The sequence below is a fragment of the Pseudochaenichthys georgianus genome, chromosome 17 (assembly GCF_902827115.2).
Source record: "Pseudochaenichthys georgianus chromosome 17, fPseGeo1.2, whole genome shotgun sequence".
Classification (NCBI taxonomy): Eukaryota; Metazoa; Chordata; class Actinopteri; order Perciformes; family Channichthyidae; genus Pseudochaenichthys; species Pseudochaenichthys georgianus.
In genome coordinates this window covers 29,448,623-29,468,780 of record NC_047519.1, presented here as the reverse complement: position 1 = coordinate 29,468,780, position 20,158 = coordinate 29,448,623, and the positions used below count along the sequence as shown (strand labels likewise).

Below are 20,158 nucleotides of genomic sequence, written 5' to 3'. Positions count from 1 at the left end.
AAAAGTCAGCCGAATTACTATTGATACTGCAAGGAGACGTATTGTGTGAAAAGAAATGCAAGATGTTGTTTAATTGTTGATATATTTATGATCTAAGTCACATATTCAGTTTTGGCGGTAGTTCTCCTGTTTGTCCAGAAGTCTTCTCATCAGGCATTGCCTCTGTGGGCCTGTTTTTCATTGGCGTGATGATCACGTTTGTGTTCCGGTGTCCTATTGGTAGATTCACAATAAAAAATCAGCAAAAACCAACAATGTGATTTGTAAAATTAAATATTTTATAACCAATCGATTTCAAGCACTTTTACTTAGAAAAAATTGCATTTCCCCAGGTTTGCACCTTATCGCATTTTATTTTGAAATCAGCAACCCGGAAGCCTTTTGACGCCACTTTTCTTCTTTCTACTTCCTTCTTCCTCTGGTGTTTTTGCCACACTCTGGTCAATATGGCTCAGGCAGTACAGAAACTCGTTGCAAAAGTACCAGCTGTAGTCGGTGGTAAGTTAAGTTTACGGTGTAGGTGGAGTGAACCGTTTAGCAGCAGCAGCAGCAGCTCGGTCACGTTGTCCCAGCTTGTTTGCACACCTTCTGTGTGACCTTTAGTACGCTCAGGTGTCAATGCGAATCCACCTCTGCAGCTGGTTGTCCTAGAAAACCTGTTTTATTTTATTGTTGCTACAGTTATATGGAGAAAGGTGAAATGGTTCAGCGACTTTTGACTTTGCTGCTCCTTACATAGCTAATGGTATTTCCTAACACAATGTCCACGACTTAAAACTGCACAACAACAAAAAAGTTGTTTAAAATAGTAAACTAGTTCTATATTTGCTGTATTTTGTACATCTTATTTCCCCTTACTGTGTTTATGAATGCACCATAATACACCTTAACATATTCCTTGTGTGCGTTAACCAACTTGGCAATAAACCTGATTCTGAGTGTGTTTGTATCTCTTTCAGGGGTTTTCACCTACTCCAAACCCCGACTGGCTAAATTCTGGTACTATGCCCGGGTGGAGCTCGTCCCCCCGACCCCTGCTGAGATCCCCAAAGCCATCGAGCAGGCATCCGCCATCCTCAAGAGCTACAAGGCAGGACGCCTGGGACAGACCACTGTAAAGGTGAGTCTGTATTTATTTATTTGTGTGTACATTTTGTTTTTAAAATGATAATGTATTTTTTTGTTGGCTTGATTCTAGAAAAGGGTGTACCTGCCTGGATTAATAGCAGTTAATTATAAAAATGACATCCTGCATTGATGTGTTGTCCCCTAAACAGTCTATGGTTGTCACCTTTTTTGTTTTTAAGAGAACATAAATGTATTAAGACCCAGGACAGCTATCTCTGAAGTCATTAAGTGCTGAAACAAAAGGACCTCAACATTTTTCTTGATTAATAAATAAATAATTTTGCCAATGAAATGTCAGAAAATAGTGAGCACATGTTTTCCCATTTTCTTAGTGTCCAAGGTAAGGTCTTTAAATGCTGTGTTTTTCATTCAAACCATTAATATATTCTGTTTAATATGATGTAAATTGGAGAAATGCATGAACAATTACAAAAATAGTTGCTGATTATTTTTCTGCTAAACGATTTATCTTTGCAGCTTGAGATTTGTCAATTTATCATTCAGTCAAGCAAGATATAATTACTAATATCCACTGGGAAAACTAATATGATGCCGAACACTAGCTGAGGTTGGACATTTTACTACTTTCTCTATTTTATATGATAATGAAATGAATATATTTTAGTTTTGGAATGTTGGACAGACAATGAAAGCTGTTTGAATATTCAACCTCAGGCTCTGGAAGTCAGATTATTAAACAAATATATATTTCATGACATATTGCCGGAACTTATTTGTTTAGTCACTTAATGCAAAATTGAAGCAACCAGAAGCATTTTTCCAAAATAAGAACATTGAAAATGCCAGTTTAAATTGACTGCACACTGTAGACACTCCATTATTTTCCAGAAGGGAGTAAATCTATCTGCATGAGGCTGAAGTTGTTCATGCCAGATACAAACAAAGTTAGCCATTTGGCTCCGATGCCCAGTCATCAGTGTGTTGTATACACCAGTTGTATGGTTGAGTTCATCTACTGAGTAATATAATTGAATGGAAAACTAGCAGTGTAGGAGGTTTACATGCCATTGCAGTTGGTTCAATGGAAAATGAGTGGACCAACTAGGTATTTGTGTCAAAGACTGTCAGGGGATGTCAAACTTTATAAACAAGCGTAATGAAATGTGTATTGTGACTGCTGGAATGCATCTGAAGGGATTAATACATTTTGGACTCCACAATTTTTCTTTCAGGTAACATTGTCAGACCGTGGCAAAATACCATATAACATTTCGTATATCTTGAACTGTCAAAGCTATTTACTTGAGTAAAATACATTTGTTTTGTTTTGTAGGATTCCCTAAGGAATGGGCTCGTGGCCACTGAGGTGCTGATGTGGTTCTACATTGGAGAGTGCATTGGCAAAGGAGGCATTGTTGGATACGATGTCTAAAGAGTGAACTGCCCTTTCTCCCATTGCACTTCTAATTGTCACATTCTCAACACATTGCACAAAATGTTCAAATAAACAATGTCTAAAGTCAGATATTTGCTGTCTTAAAAAATGTATTGACACTTATTTATTCACAAAACACAACAAATAAGTCAACAGAATGGACGAAATCAACTAACTGTAGGAAGGTATGTACATGGTGTTGTGGAGGATTTCATGTCATTTCCTGACAGCCAAGATATATTATTTAAATTGTTTGTATATCTTACACTTTAACAAAGATTGCCGATTCAACTAAATATTTAATCAAGCTGCATATTTTATGATTTTGCTGCTATGTAATGATGGACATCTCCTCTCGTTCTCGACTCTCCGACATTGTTTTCACAACACTTCCTAAGTATTTGCAGAAAGCTTGCTTCACATCCTCAGGCTCCTCCTCCAGGTTGGAGTGGATAAGCGGCAGCCGGCCTAAATGTGAGGCTGCATTGAAAAGAATGAACATATTAGCACAGGAATAGTAATTACAATAACTCCTACAACAGCTGTGGAAATACCTAAAGGGAGCCGTCCATCTTCCACCGCGCTGCCGGGCTTGTGGTGAGCAATGAGTAAACACTGGCTTTCCTGCAAGCTCTGAGAGGAGATAAACATCGAGTACCACGTCTCTATTTCCTTTAGGTGACTTGGGACATTAGGATTAAAAATTATCACCACACCGCTGGAGTCCTTTATTATTGCAGGCCAGCATGTCTCCAATCTGTGAAGAGAATATATTAATACATTATGAAAAGCAATTTGAAGTATGTGTTGCCAGATGGAATGGGGATATTAAAGCCTTTAGCCATTGAAAGAGTTTGATATTTAACTTACTTAAAATCTCCTGAACAGTCCCAAAGTTCAACATCACATTTGTCATTGTCGTGACTGCCTTCAGCTTGTGATTCAAATTCCAGTATCCTTTGAACAGTTAGAGATACATGGTAAGTAGCAGAGTACAGCTGCAATATGTTTTCTAACGTCAGAAGATAATTACAGTCAAAGCTAAAAAGATAGGATATACCCTTCATCATCCAACAATAAAGGTAATACATTTTAGACTACATTTAGAAAATGACACTCGTAATATTCTGTCGGATCATGTTTTCCACTTCCTTGGGTAATTGGTGTACCACGGTAAAGTTGAGACAGTGTTTGTACCTTACTCCTTGTGTCGGTTTGTATTCACCTCCAACATCTGCTGTGTCTGAGAGAAAATTTGCAAGAACCGTTTTCCCACTCTGAAAAAACAGACACATGAAAAAATTATATTGGCTACAATCAATACAGGTGAAACAATAGATGCATTTTGTTTACATGTTACAGTTGTAGGACTATCTTGGCATACTAGCCCTTACAATGTATTAAGTCATTGTTTAAGTTTCAGTGACACCTCTGCTTTTTCCTATAGTACATTTTGAATGTATATTGTTTTGCAGAAAAAGGGTTTCCTAATAGTAATTGTAATGTTATAGTAGGAAATGCATAAATGTGCCTATAAATATAAAGAATTCATTCAAGAAAATTGAACGGATTAATACTATAGCTCTCATATAAATACAGTGAATTTAAAAGAACATTTCCTCTGAAATGTAGTGAAAGTACAAAGTAAGATAATGTAGATGCTGTACAAGAATGATTGCCTTAAAATTGTAATTGAAGTTACAGCCATTACAGACACTAGTAATCACTGATTATGATTAACCTTTGCAGACTTCTCAACTAACATAAACAAACGCAGACAAGCTGGGTACATTTACAACACATACACAGAGGCCCAGGTATATGCAAGCATACAATATGTACGCCTATCCATGGAGTTACCTATCCACATTTGACACTACAAATCGGCTACGTTACAGTAGGGAAACATCTTCAACGTACCTCATTGGGACCAATAAAGAGAACTTTTGCTTTAAACATTTCCAGCCGCCGAGCATTAGAGTTAGCTGCACAGCTAACTCCGACTGAACTGAAGAAGCTCTCTGACAATGCTATATTACGAAACCAACTTAAGTAAAATAACGTTCCGTTTCACTATCAGTATATATCTAATCAGTGTTATGGTTGGTTTTGAGTTTCACGCAACAAAAGGTACAACATGTTAATAATCTTGGTAACTTGATGTTACCAGAAGATGGTTGATATTCCGTGGCAGTAAACTTCATTTTCGTTTCTATGGTTTCAACAAGTCTCTTTGCTCATTGGCTATACACTACTTTAATCAAATTTAGTCCCACCCATTTTCCTGCTTGAGAACAAATCAGGAGCAAGAAAAAGAGTCTACGTCATTACGTTGCCTCAGCACTAACCAATCAGAATCAATCCTGTTAGAGGGCTCTTCAGTTTGGAGTAACGTTGTTAACAACCACAACCGACATAAGGCAAACGCGTAGGTACTATTTACATTATTAGTGGCTCTATTTCTTAAGAATTTACTAACGTTTAAATATATTATACATGTTGTTAATGTCTGTGTCTCTACTTGGTAGAATTAACACATCGTTGTTGTCGTTAGTATAACGCATAACGTGATGTGAAGCTAAGAAGCCACTAACTGTATGTTGCTATGGAGGAGGCTTAGTCAGCTTGACAACATACTCTCACTGTCCTTCATAATACTTTGCAATCCAGAGAGTAAACAATGTAAATAAGCACATTTTAAATGTGTTGTTTGTGTGAACTAACTTGCTGCCCTCATCTGGATATTCAAAGTAACTTACACAGTGTATTATTCTCTCAGTAGTAAGAGGCATGTCTCCAGAGGATGAACTCCATAGTCCCCCCCTTGGTTTCAGCTCTACCAGGGATGATGGCACTCTGAGCTGTGGAGATCTAGCTATCTCTCGTGAGCTGGGGGGAAGAAGCAAGACATGCAACAGTTCCCACACAAGAACCCCAGAGGCGGACATCAACTGGTGAGGTCCTATGAGTGCATGTGATTACATACAGTCCCAATGTGTGAAACAAACCATCCATTCACTAGCAGCCACAGCCTTACTGTTCTGTTCCACTGGTTTTGATGTGATAATTATGTCACATGTGTACTGCTTGTACACGTGCATGAATAATCAATTTATGAGGCTTATTCAACTCCAGTAAACAGTAAGAAGGTTACTAGTTTGTAACTTGATTTTCCGTGCTCATGTAAACACCATATTCCCAATCTGTTCATAAACTTGAAAAACCTCATAAATGTGTTATTTTAAATGTGAAATTCACTATGAGGATTACCCTAGTTATTATCATATTGTGTACATAGTCATAAATGGATAATCCCAAAAACTGATCATAAACAGGTCATTCATATGTAAACTCACTCTAACTTTAAACTACTTGAGTTGTGACAAAACTATTCTGAAATGTGATTGTGTGCTCACCTTCCAAAACATTTCCTTGTCAAATTTAAACTGCCCTTCTGTCGTCCTTTTGCATCTACTAACAATCACTTTTTGTTTGTTTGTTTTAGTTTTGGAGACTCTGCCGATGGAAAAAGCCCCTTCCTGAAAACACTGATGGACGCAGAAGCAGCTGCTAACTCTGCGGCCATACAACTTGTGTCTTTTAAAGACGCCATGGAAGATGAATTTTCCGTATGTTGGTTGCAATTTTGCATATACCAAATCCTGTTCTAACATGGGCCCTCCATGTTGAAAACTCTTACATTGCCCTCTATTCTAATTTATTTTTCTCTTGCACTTTAAGGATTCAAAACAGTCTGCCATTGATAAGCGCAGAATAACAAGGCAAAGAGGACTTTTGCTCGAGAAGTTGGAGAATTTTAGAAGAATAAATAAGTCTGTCCGACAGAAACTGAAACAGCTCCGAGATGCAGAGGTTGGTTACAATACTTGCAACGTGTGTTTTGCCCTGGGTAGTTATGTCATTGGTTTTATATGTGAAGTTCTGGTTTTTATCAATTAAATTAACTTGAACACATATTTCTTAGAAAAATGTGAAAATGTGTTTTTCATTTTCCTCATAGTTATATTTTGTGTCTTTACATTCAGGCTTATCGAATTGATGCGGACAAAAAAACTGACATCCTGTTGAAGAGGATCACACAGGCTGAGAGTGAAAATGAGGTGATACTTGTTTTTTGTTCGAGTACCGTTAAAAAACCGGATCGATAAGCGGTATCGATAAAAGTAGTAGTACCATTAAAACCTTAACAATACCCATCCCTACTAATATAGCATAATAACTCTCAAAGTGGGGACATTCCTGTCTCAAATCATTTGCTTAATGATCTCATTTTTCTCCCAAAGCATTTAAAAAGACACTTGAGTGAGACAGAAAGAAAAATAGAAGACATGATGAATCTGCGCCGAGAAGACCAGGTAAACAGATTTTTTCAGACGTGGTTGCAGACTCTAAAAATGCAAAGGAGGCAGAGTGCATGAATTGTAAAAGACTGTTTATACTGGCCTTCACAGGAGAACATAAAGAGTGCAGTTCAAGTGAATAAGTCTGTGGAGGCGACTCGGGCTCACCTGCAGGGGCAGCTGCGCAACAAGGAAGCTGAGAACAACCGTCTGACTGTGCAGCTCCGGGTACACACCCTCACTGCTCTCAGGTTTAACATAATAAAAGGTGAAATATTGTAGCCTTTCCTTATGAGCATGCTGTCTTTTCCAGACTGTGGAGAGAACCATGACCGAGCAAAAGATGGAGATTGATGATCTGAAAGCGTCCATCTCATCTTTGAGTGAGAAGGCAGCAAAGGACAAAGACTCTCTAAAGAGAGCCTGCCGGGCACAGAAGCAGAGAGCTGAGAGATTTGAAGCCGCTATTGAGAAATGCTATACACAGATGCGTGAAAAGGTACAAAAATCAAAACTAAAATAGTATTTTCTAGGGATGTAACGATATATCGCGATAACTAAATGTCTCAATACCGTCGTGAGACTGACAAAATCTATCGCAATTTAAAAATAAAATACAATTTGTTAACCAGACGGTCCCATTGAGATCATCAATCTCTTTTTCAAGAGAGACCTGTCCCACATGGCAGCAAGTAGGTTACAACATGAACATAAAACAACAGATAACACAAAAGGACATCGTATTTACAGTGCTACATTTACACACCTAGAGACATTGACAAGTACCAACAGTATATTTATATCTCGCCCTGTCAATAAGCCTCACCTTCTTGGCAAAAACGGTATTGTTTTTGAAGTGGTGGAGAGACAATGCACAGTTTGACCCACTGCTGTCACCCATGGCCAAAGCATATCTCTCTGTCCCAGCAACATCAGTACCAAGCAAGAGAGTTTTTTCCACAGCAGGGGATATTGTAAACGCCCAAACATCCCGGCTTCTACCTGGAAATGTGGACATGCTCATATTCCTAAAAGATAACCTTGATGATGCTGAGTGAGTGAGTGAGTTAGAGTTGAGTTACTTGAAAAACTAAAGTGAAACCTGATTTATTCTATTACAGGGTCTGATTATTATATTGTTGACACTTTAGAATACTACTATCCTACTAAAATGCTGTGCAAATCAGATTTATTATTTAATAAAGAAAACAAATTCAAGTTTAAAAAAAAAAAAATTCACATTTTTTTTCTTTATTTTTTCAATATCGCGATAAATATCGTAGCGTGGACTTTTTATCGCGATATTATCGTACCGTGAGTTTTTGGTATCGTTACATCCCTAGTATTTTCTATACATTGTCACCGTTTATAATCTTGCTTTGACTTTCTTTTTCTCGTGTGGCATACAGGATGCTCAGATAGCCAAGGCCCGTTTAGAAAGAGACTCCAGGAGACAGCAGAAAGAGCAGGAGTCAGAAGAGAGAGACAAACTTGTAGTTCAAATGGAGGTGTTGAAAAGGTCAGTCTCTTTTTATAGTGTAAATAAATACACACCTCTACACATTTAAATAATGGATTGATAATGTGTACTTTCAAAAAAAGCCAAGTTAAGAACATGACAGCAAGGCTGCGGATGGACAAGGAGGAGCTCACTGCAGCGAATGAAACTGTGATGCAACGTGTTGAAAAAGTCAGTGCTGAAAACGGAGACCTACACATCAATAATACAACACTCAAGGTACACCTTTCAAAACAGCTAGCAATTGAGAATCATTACTAAAAGACTCTGTTTCTACTGGTGTTCACTTTGAAGGCACTTTGAATGGCCTTGTGTTGAAAGGTGCTATATAAATAAACTTGCCTTGCCTTACTGTTAAAGTTATATTTCCTGCAATCAGACTTTTAGTAATCTGCGGGAAGCTATCAATCTGTCACATTTGTCTATTTGGTCTGTCCTCTGTGCATGATGGTGAAACTTTGAAAACCTTCATTCATTGTTTCTATTTATTTGCTTGTCCATCAACCTAATGTAATGTTGATGTAACTGCAGGTATCTGTTGCTAAGATGGAGCAGCAGCTGGCTGAGTGTGAGTCCGCCTTGATAGAGGAGAAGGTGTTGTCTCAGGAGAGCAAACATCAAGCCGCACAGTGCCAATCTCAGGTGACATCAACTTATCCATTTTAGAGTTTCGTTTTAAGCTCCAACCGGGAAGATTACAATTCCCTCAGCAGAGTTTTGCTCTTTAAATACTTAAAAAAAGATAAAGATCTCAAACACTCCATTTGCAGCAAACATTGTACAACTTAAATCCACATTGCAAGTGGGGAAACTTCATTACACATCTGACCAGGGAACACAGGGGGGGGAACTTTACCTTTTCTTCTTCTTCGTGAAATTAGAAGTGTTTTGTGGTTTCCAAACATAGTTTTCCATTTGTGTAAAAAAAGCTATTTACAAGAAAGACGTCATACCGACATTTTTTAGTCACTAATGTCGTCTGTTGATATACCTGAATGAGTGATTCATCCATAAAACACTAGTTTTCAGTTATTAGTTGACAAGAGGCCGACAGGTTTGTTCACACCGCTCTCTGCTCTATTTGTTCTAGGTCTCAGAGCTCCAAGCAGAGTTAGATGAACTGAGGATACAATATGCAAACCTTATAAGAGATACAGAGAAGACGCAAGATGGAAAAGATACAGAAGTAAAGGAGGTAAACTCCCGCCTCTCCATATACATTTATATTTGACGATTAGAATGTTGCACAAAACCTTAATAAATACCAGTATGTTTATCGAACAATATGTATAATATTTAGGAAGACTAATCATTTTTCCTTTTGTTTTTTTATTAACACATTTTAACAACACTTTGTTGCTTTTGTTTGTATATTCAGCCCTGTAGCCCTTTCTCCTCTCCTCTTGAATGGCTGTAGCAGGCTGTTAAATGTTTCTTTTGTTGTCTAACATTTGTTGCTCCTGGACTTTCTAATTCGTAAACTTTCTCCAAACTTTCTCAAAGCACTTCAACTAACAACTGCGAGAGCTCAGTCAAAAGATAAATCTCAGCAAATTCTGCTTGTGCTTTAAGTGCGACCGCCTACAAGGTTTGTTGAATTACTAGGCTAATGTTTTGTGTGTTCCCCACACTCCCTCTGGAGGTGAGGCAGGAGCTGCAGGGGCGCGTGGACAAACTGGAGCGTTACCCCGAGTTACTGAGCGCAGCCGAGCAGAGTCTCTTCGAGTGCCAGGAGAACCTGCGACGCTCGGAGAGGAAGTGCTCAGAACAGTCAGAGTCCGTTAGACAACTGCAGGTTAAGGTGTGCAACGTGAGCTGTGGTGGTCAGAATGTATACATCCATACATCTGATTAGTGTACGGTAGAGCAACCCCATGATGCATCCTGTTCTCTGGTCCTGCTGTGCGTTTGTTTTTTGTGTGTTTTAATACCCTGTGGTTGCAATCATCCCTACCTACTGTACGTATCAATTTGAGAGTGCTTTGTGCTGTGTGAGTCCTTCTAAATCCCCTACATGTTTCTATCTATCAGCAATGATGGATTGGTGTCTGCAAACATTCAGTGTTTGAAAGGTTGCCTCTTGAGCAGTTTTGCATGTTATCTCAAACCCTCTTTTCTGCTCCAGTCAAGTGAATCTGAACTCTATATTTTGCTTTTACAGATGGAGAGTCAGACACAATTACTGACATCCTCTGTGGAGATGAAGGAGTCCATTGTTGATGCCAATTTACAACTGCAAGAGACGGTGAATTCCCTCCAAAAGTAAGACATCCTCTCGTGTAAATAAAAAATAGGAGTATCACAATATACAGTTTTTGTCGATAACAACGATTGTTTTCTTTTTTAATATGGAATTGATATTGTGTTTAAAATACATGTATACTTAATATTGTCCAACATATTTTAAAAAGATTTACACTAGTACAGTTATATCACATTAAACAAAGATGAATTTGACGGATCATAACATTCGTATTTACATTTTCTATTTTATAGAAATATCGGGATAATATTGTCATCGTGGACTAATGTGGCCGCAGTAATCGATATTGGGAAAGCCTCATTTCAAATGTTCGTGTCTCATAGATTGAGGAAAGTTAATGATTTAATGTGTTTGCAGGAAGATGGACAAGCTGCAGCAGGAGAACCTGGAGCTGGTGAGGAGGCTGGCAGCTCAGGAGGAGGGTCTGAGCTACAGCAGCCAGCAGCTGGACCAGCGCTCCTCAGAGAGCCAGGCCATCAGCCGGCAGCTGGAGAACGCCCTGTCAGACGTCAGGCTGCAGGTACAACAGATGAGGAAGATCGACAACACAAAAATCACTGAGGAAAAAGAAAGCATTTAGTGGTTGTCCTATTAAGTGTCTTACCCCTGATGTTCCATTTTGAATGTTTAACCATACAAGCAGTTTAAAGCTTTAAAATGATTATTTTATGGTAAACTATTTATTGGCATCTACGAGGGCTGTACCCGAATATCCCAATATTCGTTCGTTGGAGTACTATTCGGGTTTCAATTCAGTAGGGCCTGGCTCATTTTGTGGCATCTGCAGGCAGTGGCAAGTACTTCCGGCATATGCCACAGAGGCCACTACTCCGTGGCATCTGTGGCAAATACTTCCGGCATATGCCACAGATGCCACTACTCTGTGGTATCTGTGGCAAGTACTTCCGGCATATGCCACCGATGCCACAACTTGCCGAGGCATCTGCCGCTGCTCAACGGGAGTTGCCACAAGATGCCAGAGTAAGAGAAGGTTTACTGTAGCTGCCACTCGCCTTCCGTGGCAAATGCAGTTATTTAAACCCGTATTTATCGTGTAAAATGTCGCTGTTTAGGCATGACTTTATCGAACTGATCTGTACACAGGACTGATGTGCGATCTCTATTTTTCAAAAAGATTATACATTACCCCCGCGCGGGCCGAATATTCGCTGCTGATTCCTACCGAATATCCGGAGCCCGGAAAATGGTATTCGGGACAGCCCTAGCATCTACGTTATTTTACTGATATGATACGGCACACTAGAGCCTGTATATCTAGTTCCTGAATTGTCTATATTTTCTGTGCTTGCTGATATATAACTATCAGTTTGACATAACTGTAACCTGGCACAGAGACAGTGATGATAATCTAAATGTGTTTCACTTGTCCAGGTCAATAAGGTAAAAGACCAGGCTGTCTCCAGAGAAGAGACGCTTCAGGCCAAAATCCTGGAGCTGGAATCCGAGAAGAGCAGAAGAGATAACGAGCTGAGGAATATACACCAGAGCAAGCTCACTGTGAGTGCTTTTTCGGAGCACTCACGCTCATATAATACTGAATTCTGACTTGATACTACCTCTGATGGGTTTTTGTCGAGTGACTATGAGTGTCTGTTTCTTTATCTTCAGGCAGAGAAACGGTTTGAGGTTCGTCTGAAGGACCTGCAGCTCAGCCTGGACCAATCAGAGAGCCACAAGCAGAGCATTCAGAACTACGTAGATTTCCTCAAAAACTCGTACCAGACCATGTTTGACGAGGGACTGCAATCATCATGTTTTGAGTCAGCATATTTTCTAAAATGATTAAGGATTTATTTGCTTGCATTTATAATTTTTATTTATTAAATTGGTGTACTATAATATTTATACATTATTTTTTGAAAAAGGTGATTGAAGGCAATACTTTTTAAAATATTTACTTCTACAATTAGCTGACAATCTTGAACAATTTCCTTCCAGAAATCAGGGACAGTTCTTGTGGCGTGGGGACTGGGAGTTTCTGTATCAGCTTTTAGCTCAAAAGACATGACATGATATTGTATGAATATGAACTCATGGTGCTTCTGTATCCTATTCCCATTGGACGAGTCAGTTCCAAAAAATGTTGTGTGGATATTATTGACAGATTTATTTAGAGTTACTCAAAGTAGCCACAGATGTTTAAAGAGTTGTGAGTTGGTAACAGACATGTGCTGCTTTTCTGTGTTTATGATTTTAAATGAAATACCTTGGGGTTTTGGACTGTTGGACTAATAAAACAAGCAATATTAAGATGTGAGGTAGGGCTTGGAGTAACTAAAAGCCACAATTGCTTCACAATTTCTGATATGTATAGACTGAAATAATGAATCCAAAATAAAAGCTGTATAACAGTAATGGGCCACAAGGTGGGGGTGTTTTGTTGAACAATCTTTTCACTTTTGCCAAGTGTTTCATTTTACCCACAATGCACTGTGCATTAGTCTTACCTTGGTCACTTTTTAATTATATTCAACATAAAATGTTCTTGGACAATTGCAAGACGAGGTCTATCTTTGTGTAAATAGTTCCAGACCAATATTGTTTTGTTGTTTACATCTCACTCTATAAGCAACTGTTAACCAAAACTAGTATTAACATTTGAAAACTAAATGTAATGTTGAATATAGGCCTGCCAACTTCATGTGTGGTAGAATACACCTTGTTTTCATGAAATATGCCTGGGAATGTGGTGCCCTGGCTGAATGCTTATTTATCTTTCTGATGCTGCACAAAACAGTAATTATAGAAAATAATTATGTGGTGCGTATTGAGTGCCTTTATGTGCCGATTGTCAGCTGGACTGAGATGAATAATGCAGAAAATCAATAGTTAAGCTGTCAGTTGTGATGATCGTGCCTTCGGGCCTGTACATATAATTACTAAGAAACATGTAACACTGGGATGTTTCCAAACCGCTTGGTTGCTGCTTTGCTCTCCTGCCTTTGTTATGGTTTTCATATAAATGAGGCATAAGCGGTCTCTTCAGGAGCAGGATTTACTTGCTTCCAACGACTGTTTGTCTTATATTGTACTTCATCTTCTTGCTCTGCTGGTATTGCTTTTGGCCCCGTACTGTAGGCCTATCTGTAGTAAGAGGCTCTGATGTGTTCTTACAGTGGACGTCCTGTGTTCGCCCTAGTGAGCAGTTCTCCTCTCATTTCTCAAATACAAAGCTCTATTGTTGAGTTCTCCGTCAGGGGATCAAAACCACTTCATCTCTGTGTGCGTCAGTTCTCATTATTCCCGCTCTCTTGCCGCTTTACAAAGTTGCATTGATCGCACTTTGGGAATTTGATATCCCCTTATTATTTGATGGAAAAAAAGTCTTGCACGTGGCTGTTTGGAATCATGATTCAGCACCATGACGGACACACCCTGAGCTTATGTGCTTAATAGACTCAAATTAGACCCTGTTCTTCTTCTTTTTAGCTGGACCAATTATCAAAAACAAACAGAGGCCTTACTGTTGCATTTAACAGTTGTCTTTGTTGAATGGAGAATTCACATTCAACATCCCTGTTTATATCAAATGAAGCAACGTCAGATCAATGTTTGTTTTCATCATTCTAATCATGAAAGAAATCAATATTAACAGCAACACATTTTACAACTCAGCATTATGTGAAGATGTTCCTCCGTGCTGCATGTGCAATATAAATAGTTTAGATTATTCTCTATAACTTTTTCTTAAAACAATATCCTGCAGCATGTGCTCACCATCTGTCCGACATCAGGGAACCACTCTGAAGTTCACATTACACTCATTCCTTTATCTTTTCAGTAGCATGTGGGTCAGCCAGATGCAGCTGAAACAGTAGAACTATTTTCCTATTTTCTTACATGTCTTTTCAGATGATTGTATGCACCAAATGATTTTCTTCCCCCCCCCCAACAAAAGATTATATTTGAATACTGCAGTGTTTTATGTTTTTATTTGTAAAAATATAAAAATGTGCATTAACAACATTCTAGTTAATTGGTCAAACCTGCATAAAGTACAGTTTATTCCAGCCTTCAGCGATATTTAACCCTTTAGGCAAGTGAGCGTAGAAAATGCCAGAAAAATGGAATCAAACCATGTCCCATGATATGATATAACAATACATTAAGCAGTATGCGATGTATGCAACAATAACCCTTATCAATAAAATGGACAAGCACAGTAAATCAACAGACACATGGTGACATCATGTGTAATGACTTTGATTTAGTAGCTGCCTTTATGCCATTTCAATGTTGTAACATGTCTTGTCAAGGTTGGATAACATATGTACAGTCTGTGTATAAAATAAAAGTCAATAACATTTTATTTACATTTAATAGTAAGATTTATTTTACAAAACGGCTTCAAAAAAGAAGCAAACCACAAGGCTCCATTGTCATGAAGCAAAATCTAAAAAAATACTGATAAAAAATGTCTCCTCTTCAACCACAAAGTGCAAATGTTTCTACTGTCCAACACTGTTCTTTCACACTTAACTCTTTACATGTTCAGTTTGCGGATATCATTATACAGTTTGTAGCGAGATGTCTTTCCTTTGCTGCCGGAGCAGTTCAGGTCACACTTGCAGGACTCGATCTTCGTCACCATCCTGCTGGTGATCTCCTTGTTTCTGCATCTGAAGAGGACGGATATGGTCTGGGTCCGGTCCGGCCTGCAGCACCGGCCGTCTGAGCAGAACCCACAGAACCTTGGCTGGAACTTCTTCAGACTACGGCAGCCTGTGTGGGACAGTCTAACCGGACGGCTGGCCTTCTCTATGTGATTACACTTCTGGTCTTTCTGTTGGAGGAAATCAAAAGCATTTGAAAATGTTAATTTACATTTAAGATCTCATTCAAAAAGTCATGTTAAGAGTACAAATGGAATCATTCTTAAAATTAGGAAAATGAATGTACCTTTGATCCTGTAAAGGTCATTTGGTTGCATGGGCGGACTTCACAGTTCCGAGTCTCTTTCACCACTCGGCACTCTGAGTTGTTGTTGGTCATCCTGCTGGACTCTCCAGTGCCGCAGGATTTGGAGCAGGGAGACCAAGTTGAGGTCTGAGACACACATTTGACTCTTCTGGATAACATGTGGCCCATTGGGAGGCTCTCAAAACCTGCAAAGAGGGAACAAGTCAGATTAAAGAAGAGTTTAAAGGCAGAAATCTCAAGTAAATGTGAGGAAAGGCTTTGTTTATATCATACATCTTTTGATAGTTATTGCTAAACTGTAGACATAACAAAAAAATTTAAGGTTACAAACTAAGGCCTATTTGTACAGGTTCTTTTAACAAAGATGTTGAACTGCACAGTAAAAGCACAGACAAACTGTAAAGGCAACTAAACTACAGAAAATCATTATAATGTATGTTATTTCAATGTCATTTTTCATCATCTTCTGGTTGCCCCTTAGTTTGAGAATGTTGCACTTTGCTTATTATTGTCATGTGCAATTGTTTAATAAAAAGAAAATCTCCTGCACAAACATTTCCTTTAGCATCGCCACTATAGAAGGATATTGTGTAAAGCTGCTCACCAGGTAAATCATTAGATTCTCCTTTCCACACAGGAGCCAGCTCATTCTTCTTGTTAAGGTCGTCCTCAAACCGTCCGTCTTTGCTGTGCTTTTTACTGTGTTTGTTCCCAAAACCGCTCTCTGTCTTTGCCTCCCCGTGGCAGGCGAGTTGTTCACAGCACCGACCCTGAACCTTCACCCTCTGGGGCTTGGCACAGCCCAGTTTGGGCAGCGTGAGCTGGTGAGGGCAGAGTGAGACACATCCAACTGCTCCGTCCATGCAAGTGCACTGGTGTTTGCAGTTAGGACGGAATATTTCCCCGTTCTGGTAAATCTTGTTGTTGTACTCGCATGTTCTTCCATCTGATTTGGCTAGAAACAAGATAGGGTTTTAAATAAGAAGAGTAAAAAGACACAGTGGGTGAATTCACAAAAAGAAAAGAAAAGGAAATCATTAAAGTACCTCGACAGATGCCCTTAGCAGAGCCATATCCTGCTCCAAAGTTGCACTCCAGTCCCTTGGTGTGGTCACATGGCTGTGACTCGCTGCAGTCTTCAAAGAGCTGACGTGCACAGACTTTACAGCATCCACAGCCATCCAGCATGACTCCTGCTGCACATCTGGGGGAGTCAGCAGGACACCGGCAGTCCTTCGGGCACAAGGCTGACACCTGAGAGGAAACATTTCTGATTAAAACGTTGCTCCAAATCTGGTCCTCTTTTAACAGCTAAGATTTTGAATGAAAAGTAATTATTTCCTCACCAGTTTGACGCTGAGGATCACAATAACAAAGTATTTCAACATCTTCAGAAGAGGAACGTAACTTTCCTGAGTAAAGAAATCTGTCTATAAAACACCAGACCTGGCAGTGAGTGTTTGCTCTCCTTCTTTTCAAGTCCACATCTCCTTTTATACCCTCGGAGCAGATCTGACGTGTGCACGGGCTGAAGAGGTGTCCAGAAACTATGAGAGGAATGCTTCCCCATGAGTCCTCCCATATGACACCCCCCCCTCCTCTCTCCTCCTCTCGGTGAGCCAAGAACCACCCAGTGTATCCTCCATTATGTCAGGGCTTCCTCTCCAGAGTAACCATGTTATTATCATTTCTTTATATCTGTTCTGTAATCATGAAGTTACTCTTCTGCCATGAGGTAAACCAGTTCCTGAAATCATTATTTCTATGTGATAAAACATTATAAATACAAGTGGCCTTCTACTTTTTCTGAATTGGAAATAGATAATTATTTCAAGCAATGCATCACATTGTTTTCTGCTATGCACTTAACATAAAATACATTTTAACTGGACATTGTATGTGTAATTATTTTAAATATGTGGTATGTTAAAGTGATCTAATTCTGTTTTTGTATTTTAGATTGTGTTTATTGATGTATCGCTGGTTTTGTTAGAACTTTTCTGTCAGGTATGAGACTGTACTTGCGTAAAGAAAGTATAAAGAAAGGAACAAAGTGTACTGGTGTCATATGGTTAAGCAAAGGACAAAAATAATACTTTCCCAGAAATATCAGCCTCATGCATGGGAGCAAGCCCCCACAAGGGATTCAACATCGGGGCACCACAAGTTTGGACATAAATATTGAAGGAAAGCTACATATTTCTATGACCAACTGGATTTCTATCTTGGTGGGAGCAAGTGTTTAGACTGCTGCACGTTGTCTGTGATCGGTGTTTGTATTCTCCAACCTCACAACTAGTGTTAAGAGTCACAGATGAAATTCTTGTCAGTCACCAATAAGGCCGTGGATGGATTAGAGTTTGTCTGGCTTAAATATTTAAAAAAGAAAAAAAAGGACACAAGAGCCTCGTGGAATGTTTAAACCCGTAGGAATCCTTTGTTCTCTGAATGAGAAACACACCAAAAAAAGGAGAAGAAAGAAAGAAGAAATGCCTGAAGCAACATTCCAGTCAGGATGAACTTTAAAGACTTCTTTGAAATAGCTGCCAGGATAAAAAGCATCCTCTTCTATCCACATCAAAGAACAATGCAAGTTATCAGGGAAGAGTGCCCTTCCTTTCATTATAACCTGTGGGAACAAGACGCTGTCAGACGGGCACAGACTCCACTCTTATCTAACAGAGGTTACAAGGGCCAGTTTGAATCAGCGTCAATGCAGCAGATGAAGCGCGAAAAGGGACCAGCTTGGCACATTCACAGACGCTTGAAAACTGTTGTATTTGAGGGTGGAAACTTTTAAGCTGTAATATAAATAATTCGCAGAACCATGTTAGGTAAGAGGAACATATCGGACATACAGTGGGGCAAAAAGGTCTTTAGTCAGCCACCAATTGTGCAAGTTCTCCAACTTAAAAAGATGAGAGGCCTGTCATTTTCATCCTAGGTATACCTCAACTATGAGAGACAGAATGAGAATAAAAAAGCCAGAAAATCACATTGTCTGATTTTTAAAGAATGTATTTGCAAATTATGGTGGAAAATAAGTATTTGGTCAATAACAAAAGTTCTTCTCAATACTTTGTTATATACCCTTTGTTGGCAATGACAGAGGTCAAACGTTTTCTGTAAGTCTTCACAAGGTTTTCACACACTGTTGCTGGTATGTTGGCCCATTCCTCCATGCAGATCTCCTCTAGAGCAGTGATGTTTTGGGGCTGGACTTTCAACTCCCTCCAAAGATTTTCTATGGGGTTGAGATCTGGAGACTGGCTAGGCCACTCCAGAACCTTGAAATGCTTCTTACGAAGCCACTCCTTCGTTGCCCGGGCGGTGTGTTTGGGATCATTGTCATGCTGAAAGACCCAGCCACGTTTCATCTTCAATGCCCTTGCTGATGGAAGGAGGTTGTCACTCAAAATCTCACGATACATGGCCCCATTCATTCTTTCCTTTACACGGATCAGTCGTCCTGGTCCCTTTGCAGAAAAACAGCCCCAAAGCATGATGTTTCCACCCCCATGTTTCACAGTAGGTATGGTGTTCTTTGGATGCAACTCAGCATTCTTTCTCCTCCAAACACGTCTAGTTGAGTTTTTACCAAAAAGTTCTATTTTGGTTTCATCTGACCATATGACGTTCTCCCAATCCTCTTCTGGATCATCTAAATGCTCTCTAGCAAACTTCAGACGGGCCTGGACATGTACTGGCTTAAGCAGGGGGACACGTCTGGCACTGCAGGATTTGAGTCCCTGGCGGCGTAGTGTGTTACTGATGGTAGCCTTTGTTACTTTGGTCCCAGCTCTCTGCAGGTCATTGACTAGGTCCCCCCGTGTGGTTCTGGGATTTCTGCTCACCGTTCTTGTGATCATTTTGACCCCACGGGGTGAGATCTTGCGTGGAGCCCCAGATCGAGGGAGATTATCAGTGGTCTTGTATGTCTTCCATTTTCTAATAATTGCTCCCACAGTTGCTTACCTATTGCAGATTCAGTCTTCCCAGCCTGGTGCAGGTCGACAATTTTGTTTCTGGTGTCCTTTGACAGCTCTTTGGTCTTGGCCATAGTGGAGTTTGGAGTGTGACTGTTTGAGGTTGTGGACAGGTGTCTTTTATACTGATAACGAGTTCAAACAAGTGCCATTAATACAGTTAACGAGTGGAGGACAGAGGAGGCTCTTAAAGAAGAAGTTACAGGTCTGTGAGAGCCAGAAATCTTGTTTGTTTGTCGGTGACCAAATACTTATTTTACCGAGGAATTTACCAATTCATTCATTAAAAATCCTACAATGTGATTTCCTGGATTATTTCCCCCCATTCTGTCTCTCATAGTTGAAGTGTACCTAGGATGAAAATTACAGGCCTCTCTCATCTTTTTAAGTGGGAGAACTTGCACAGGTGGCTGACTAAATACTTTTTTGCCCCACTGTATAATGCAGCTGGAGGAGTTCTGACTCAACCTGTCAAACATCCATGTCCCAACCTCACAGAGCAGCATGTGGATGAGTCTGAAATGTTATAAAACTAAAATGACTCCCAAGGACAAGTCAGAGATC

The 20,158-nt window shown here is 39.6% G+C and overlaps 4 protein-coding genes across 7 annotated transcripts; 2 read left to right on the top strand and 2 right to left on the bottom strand.

The window, feature by feature from the left end:
- The first annotated feature begins 389 nt into the window (after nt 1–389).
- Nucleotides 390–2,612, top strand: LOC117462988 (ATP synthase subunit g, mitochondrial-like). Its single transcript, XM_034105388.2, has 3 exons — nt 390–498; nt 960–1,120; nt 2,423–2,612. The coding sequence occupies exons 1-3, from the start codon at nt 447–449 to the stop codon at nt 2,519–2,521; spliced, it is 312 nt and encodes a 103-aa protein (XP_033961279.1). The 5' UTR covers nt 390–446; the 3' UTR covers nt 2,522–2,612.
- A 4-nt stretch (nt 2,613–2,616) lies between these two features.
- Nucleotides 2,617–4,740, bottom strand: ift22 (intraflagellar transport 22 homolog (Chlamydomonas)). Its single transcript, XM_034105387.2, has 5 exons — nt 4,445–4,740; nt 3,722–3,801; nt 3,395–3,481; nt 3,079–3,281; nt 2,617–3,004 (listed from the first exon to the last, which is right to left on the bottom strand). Exons 1-5 carry the CDS (start codon nt 4,481–4,483, stop codon nt 2,856–2,858), a joined length of 558 nt encoding a protein of 185 aa, XP_033961278.1. The 5' UTR covers nt 4,484–4,740; the 3' UTR covers nt 2,617–2,855.
- A 139-nt stretch (nt 4,741–4,879) lies between these two features.
- Nucleotides 4,880–13,042, top strand: LOC117462435 (outer dense fiber protein 2-like). 4 transcript variants are annotated; one of them, XM_034104669.1, is made up of 17 exons: nt 4,880–4,952; nt 5,304–5,478; nt 6,030–6,153; nt 6,266–6,397; nt 6,571–6,645; nt 6,829–6,900; nt 6,997–7,113; nt 7,199–7,384; nt 8,295–8,404; nt 8,488–8,623; nt 8,936–9,046; nt 9,495–9,599; nt 10,047–10,205; nt 10,566–10,666; nt 11,025–11,187; nt 12,060–12,185; nt 12,297–13,042. In XM_034104669.1, exons 2-17 carry the CDS (start codon nt 5,315–5,317, stop codon nt 12,468–12,470), a joined length of 2,055 nt encoding a protein of 684 aa, XP_033960560.1. In that variant the 5' UTR covers nt 4,880–4,952; nt 5,304–5,314; the 3' UTR covers nt 12,471–13,042. The 4 variants fall into 4 exon arrangements, with proteins under 4 accessions (XP_033960560.1, XP_033960563.1, XP_033960561.1 ...); XM_034104670.1 differs by having other exon boundaries at nt 4,896–4,956; XM_034104671.1 differs by having other exon boundaries at nt 4,907–4,952; nt 5,307–5,478.
- Nucleotides 13,043–14,605: 1,563 nt separating this feature from the next.
- Nucleotides 14,606–17,141, bottom strand: LOC117462433 (CCN family member 1-like). The gene is made up of 5 exons (XM_034104667.1): nt 16,955–17,141; nt 16,655–16,862; nt 16,213–16,563; nt 15,588–15,793; nt 14,606–15,471 (listed from the first exon to the last, which is right to left on the bottom strand). The coding sequence occupies exons 1-5, from the start codon at nt 16,994–16,996 to the stop codon at nt 15,172–15,174; spliced, it is 1,107 nt and encodes a 368-aa protein (XP_033960558.1). The 5' UTR covers nt 16,997–17,141; the 3' UTR covers nt 14,606–15,171.
- Nucleotides 17,142–20,158: the final 3,017 nt, after the last annotated feature.

Excerpts from the sequence above, each read along its gene's own strand:
- LOC117462433 (XM_034104667.1), bottom strand. The coding sequence starts at position 16,996 with ATGTTGAAATACTTTGTTATTGTGATCCTCAGCGTCAAACTG. Across the intron at positions 15,794-16,212 it reads AGAATCTAATGATTTACCTG|GTTTTGAGAGCCTCCCAATG; the intron begins GTGAGCAGCTTT and ends CCCTCTTTGCAG. Across the intron at positions 15,472-15,587 it reads TGACCTTTACAGGATCAAAG|AAAGACCAGAAGTGTAATCA; the intron begins GTACATTCATTT and ends TTCCTCCAACAG.
- ift22 (XM_034105387.2), bottom strand. The coding sequence starts at position 4,483 with ATGTTTAAAGCAAAAGTTCTCTTTATTGGTCCCAATGAG. Across the intron at positions 3,482-3,721 it reads AAACCGACACAAGGAGTAAG|GATACTGGAATTTGAATCAC; the intron begins GTACAAACACTG and ends AACTGTTCAAAG. Across the intron at positions 3,282-3,394 it reads GACTGTTCAGGAGATTTTAA|ATTGGAGACATGCTGGCCTG; the intron begins GTAAGTTAAATA and ends TTCTCTTCACAG.
- LOC117462988 (XM_034105388.2), top strand. The coding sequence starts at position 447 with ATGGCTCAGGCAGTACAGAAACTCGTTGCAAAAGTACCAGCTGTAGTC. Across the intron at positions 499-959 it reads AGTACCAGCTGTAGTCGGTG|GGGTTTTCACCTACTCCAAA; the intron begins GTAAGTTAAGTT and ends TATCTCTTTCAG. Across the intron at positions 1,121-2,422 it reads TGGGACAGACCACTGTAAAG|GATTCCCTAAGGAATGGGCT; the intron begins GTGAGTCTGTAT and ends TTTGTTTTGTAG.
- LOC117462435 (XM_034104669.1), top strand. The coding sequence starts at position 5,315 with ATGTCTCCAGAGGATGAACTCCATAGTCCCCCCCTTGGTTTCAGCTCT. Across the intron at positions 6,154-6,265 it reads CCATGGAAGATGAATTTTCC|GATTCAAAACAGTCTGCCAT; the intron begins GTATGTTGGTTG and ends TTGCACTTTAAG. Across the intron at positions 9,047-9,494 it reads CCGCACAGTGCCAATCTCAG|GTCTCAGAGCTCCAAGCAGA; the intron begins GTGACATCAACT and ends TATTTGTTCTAG.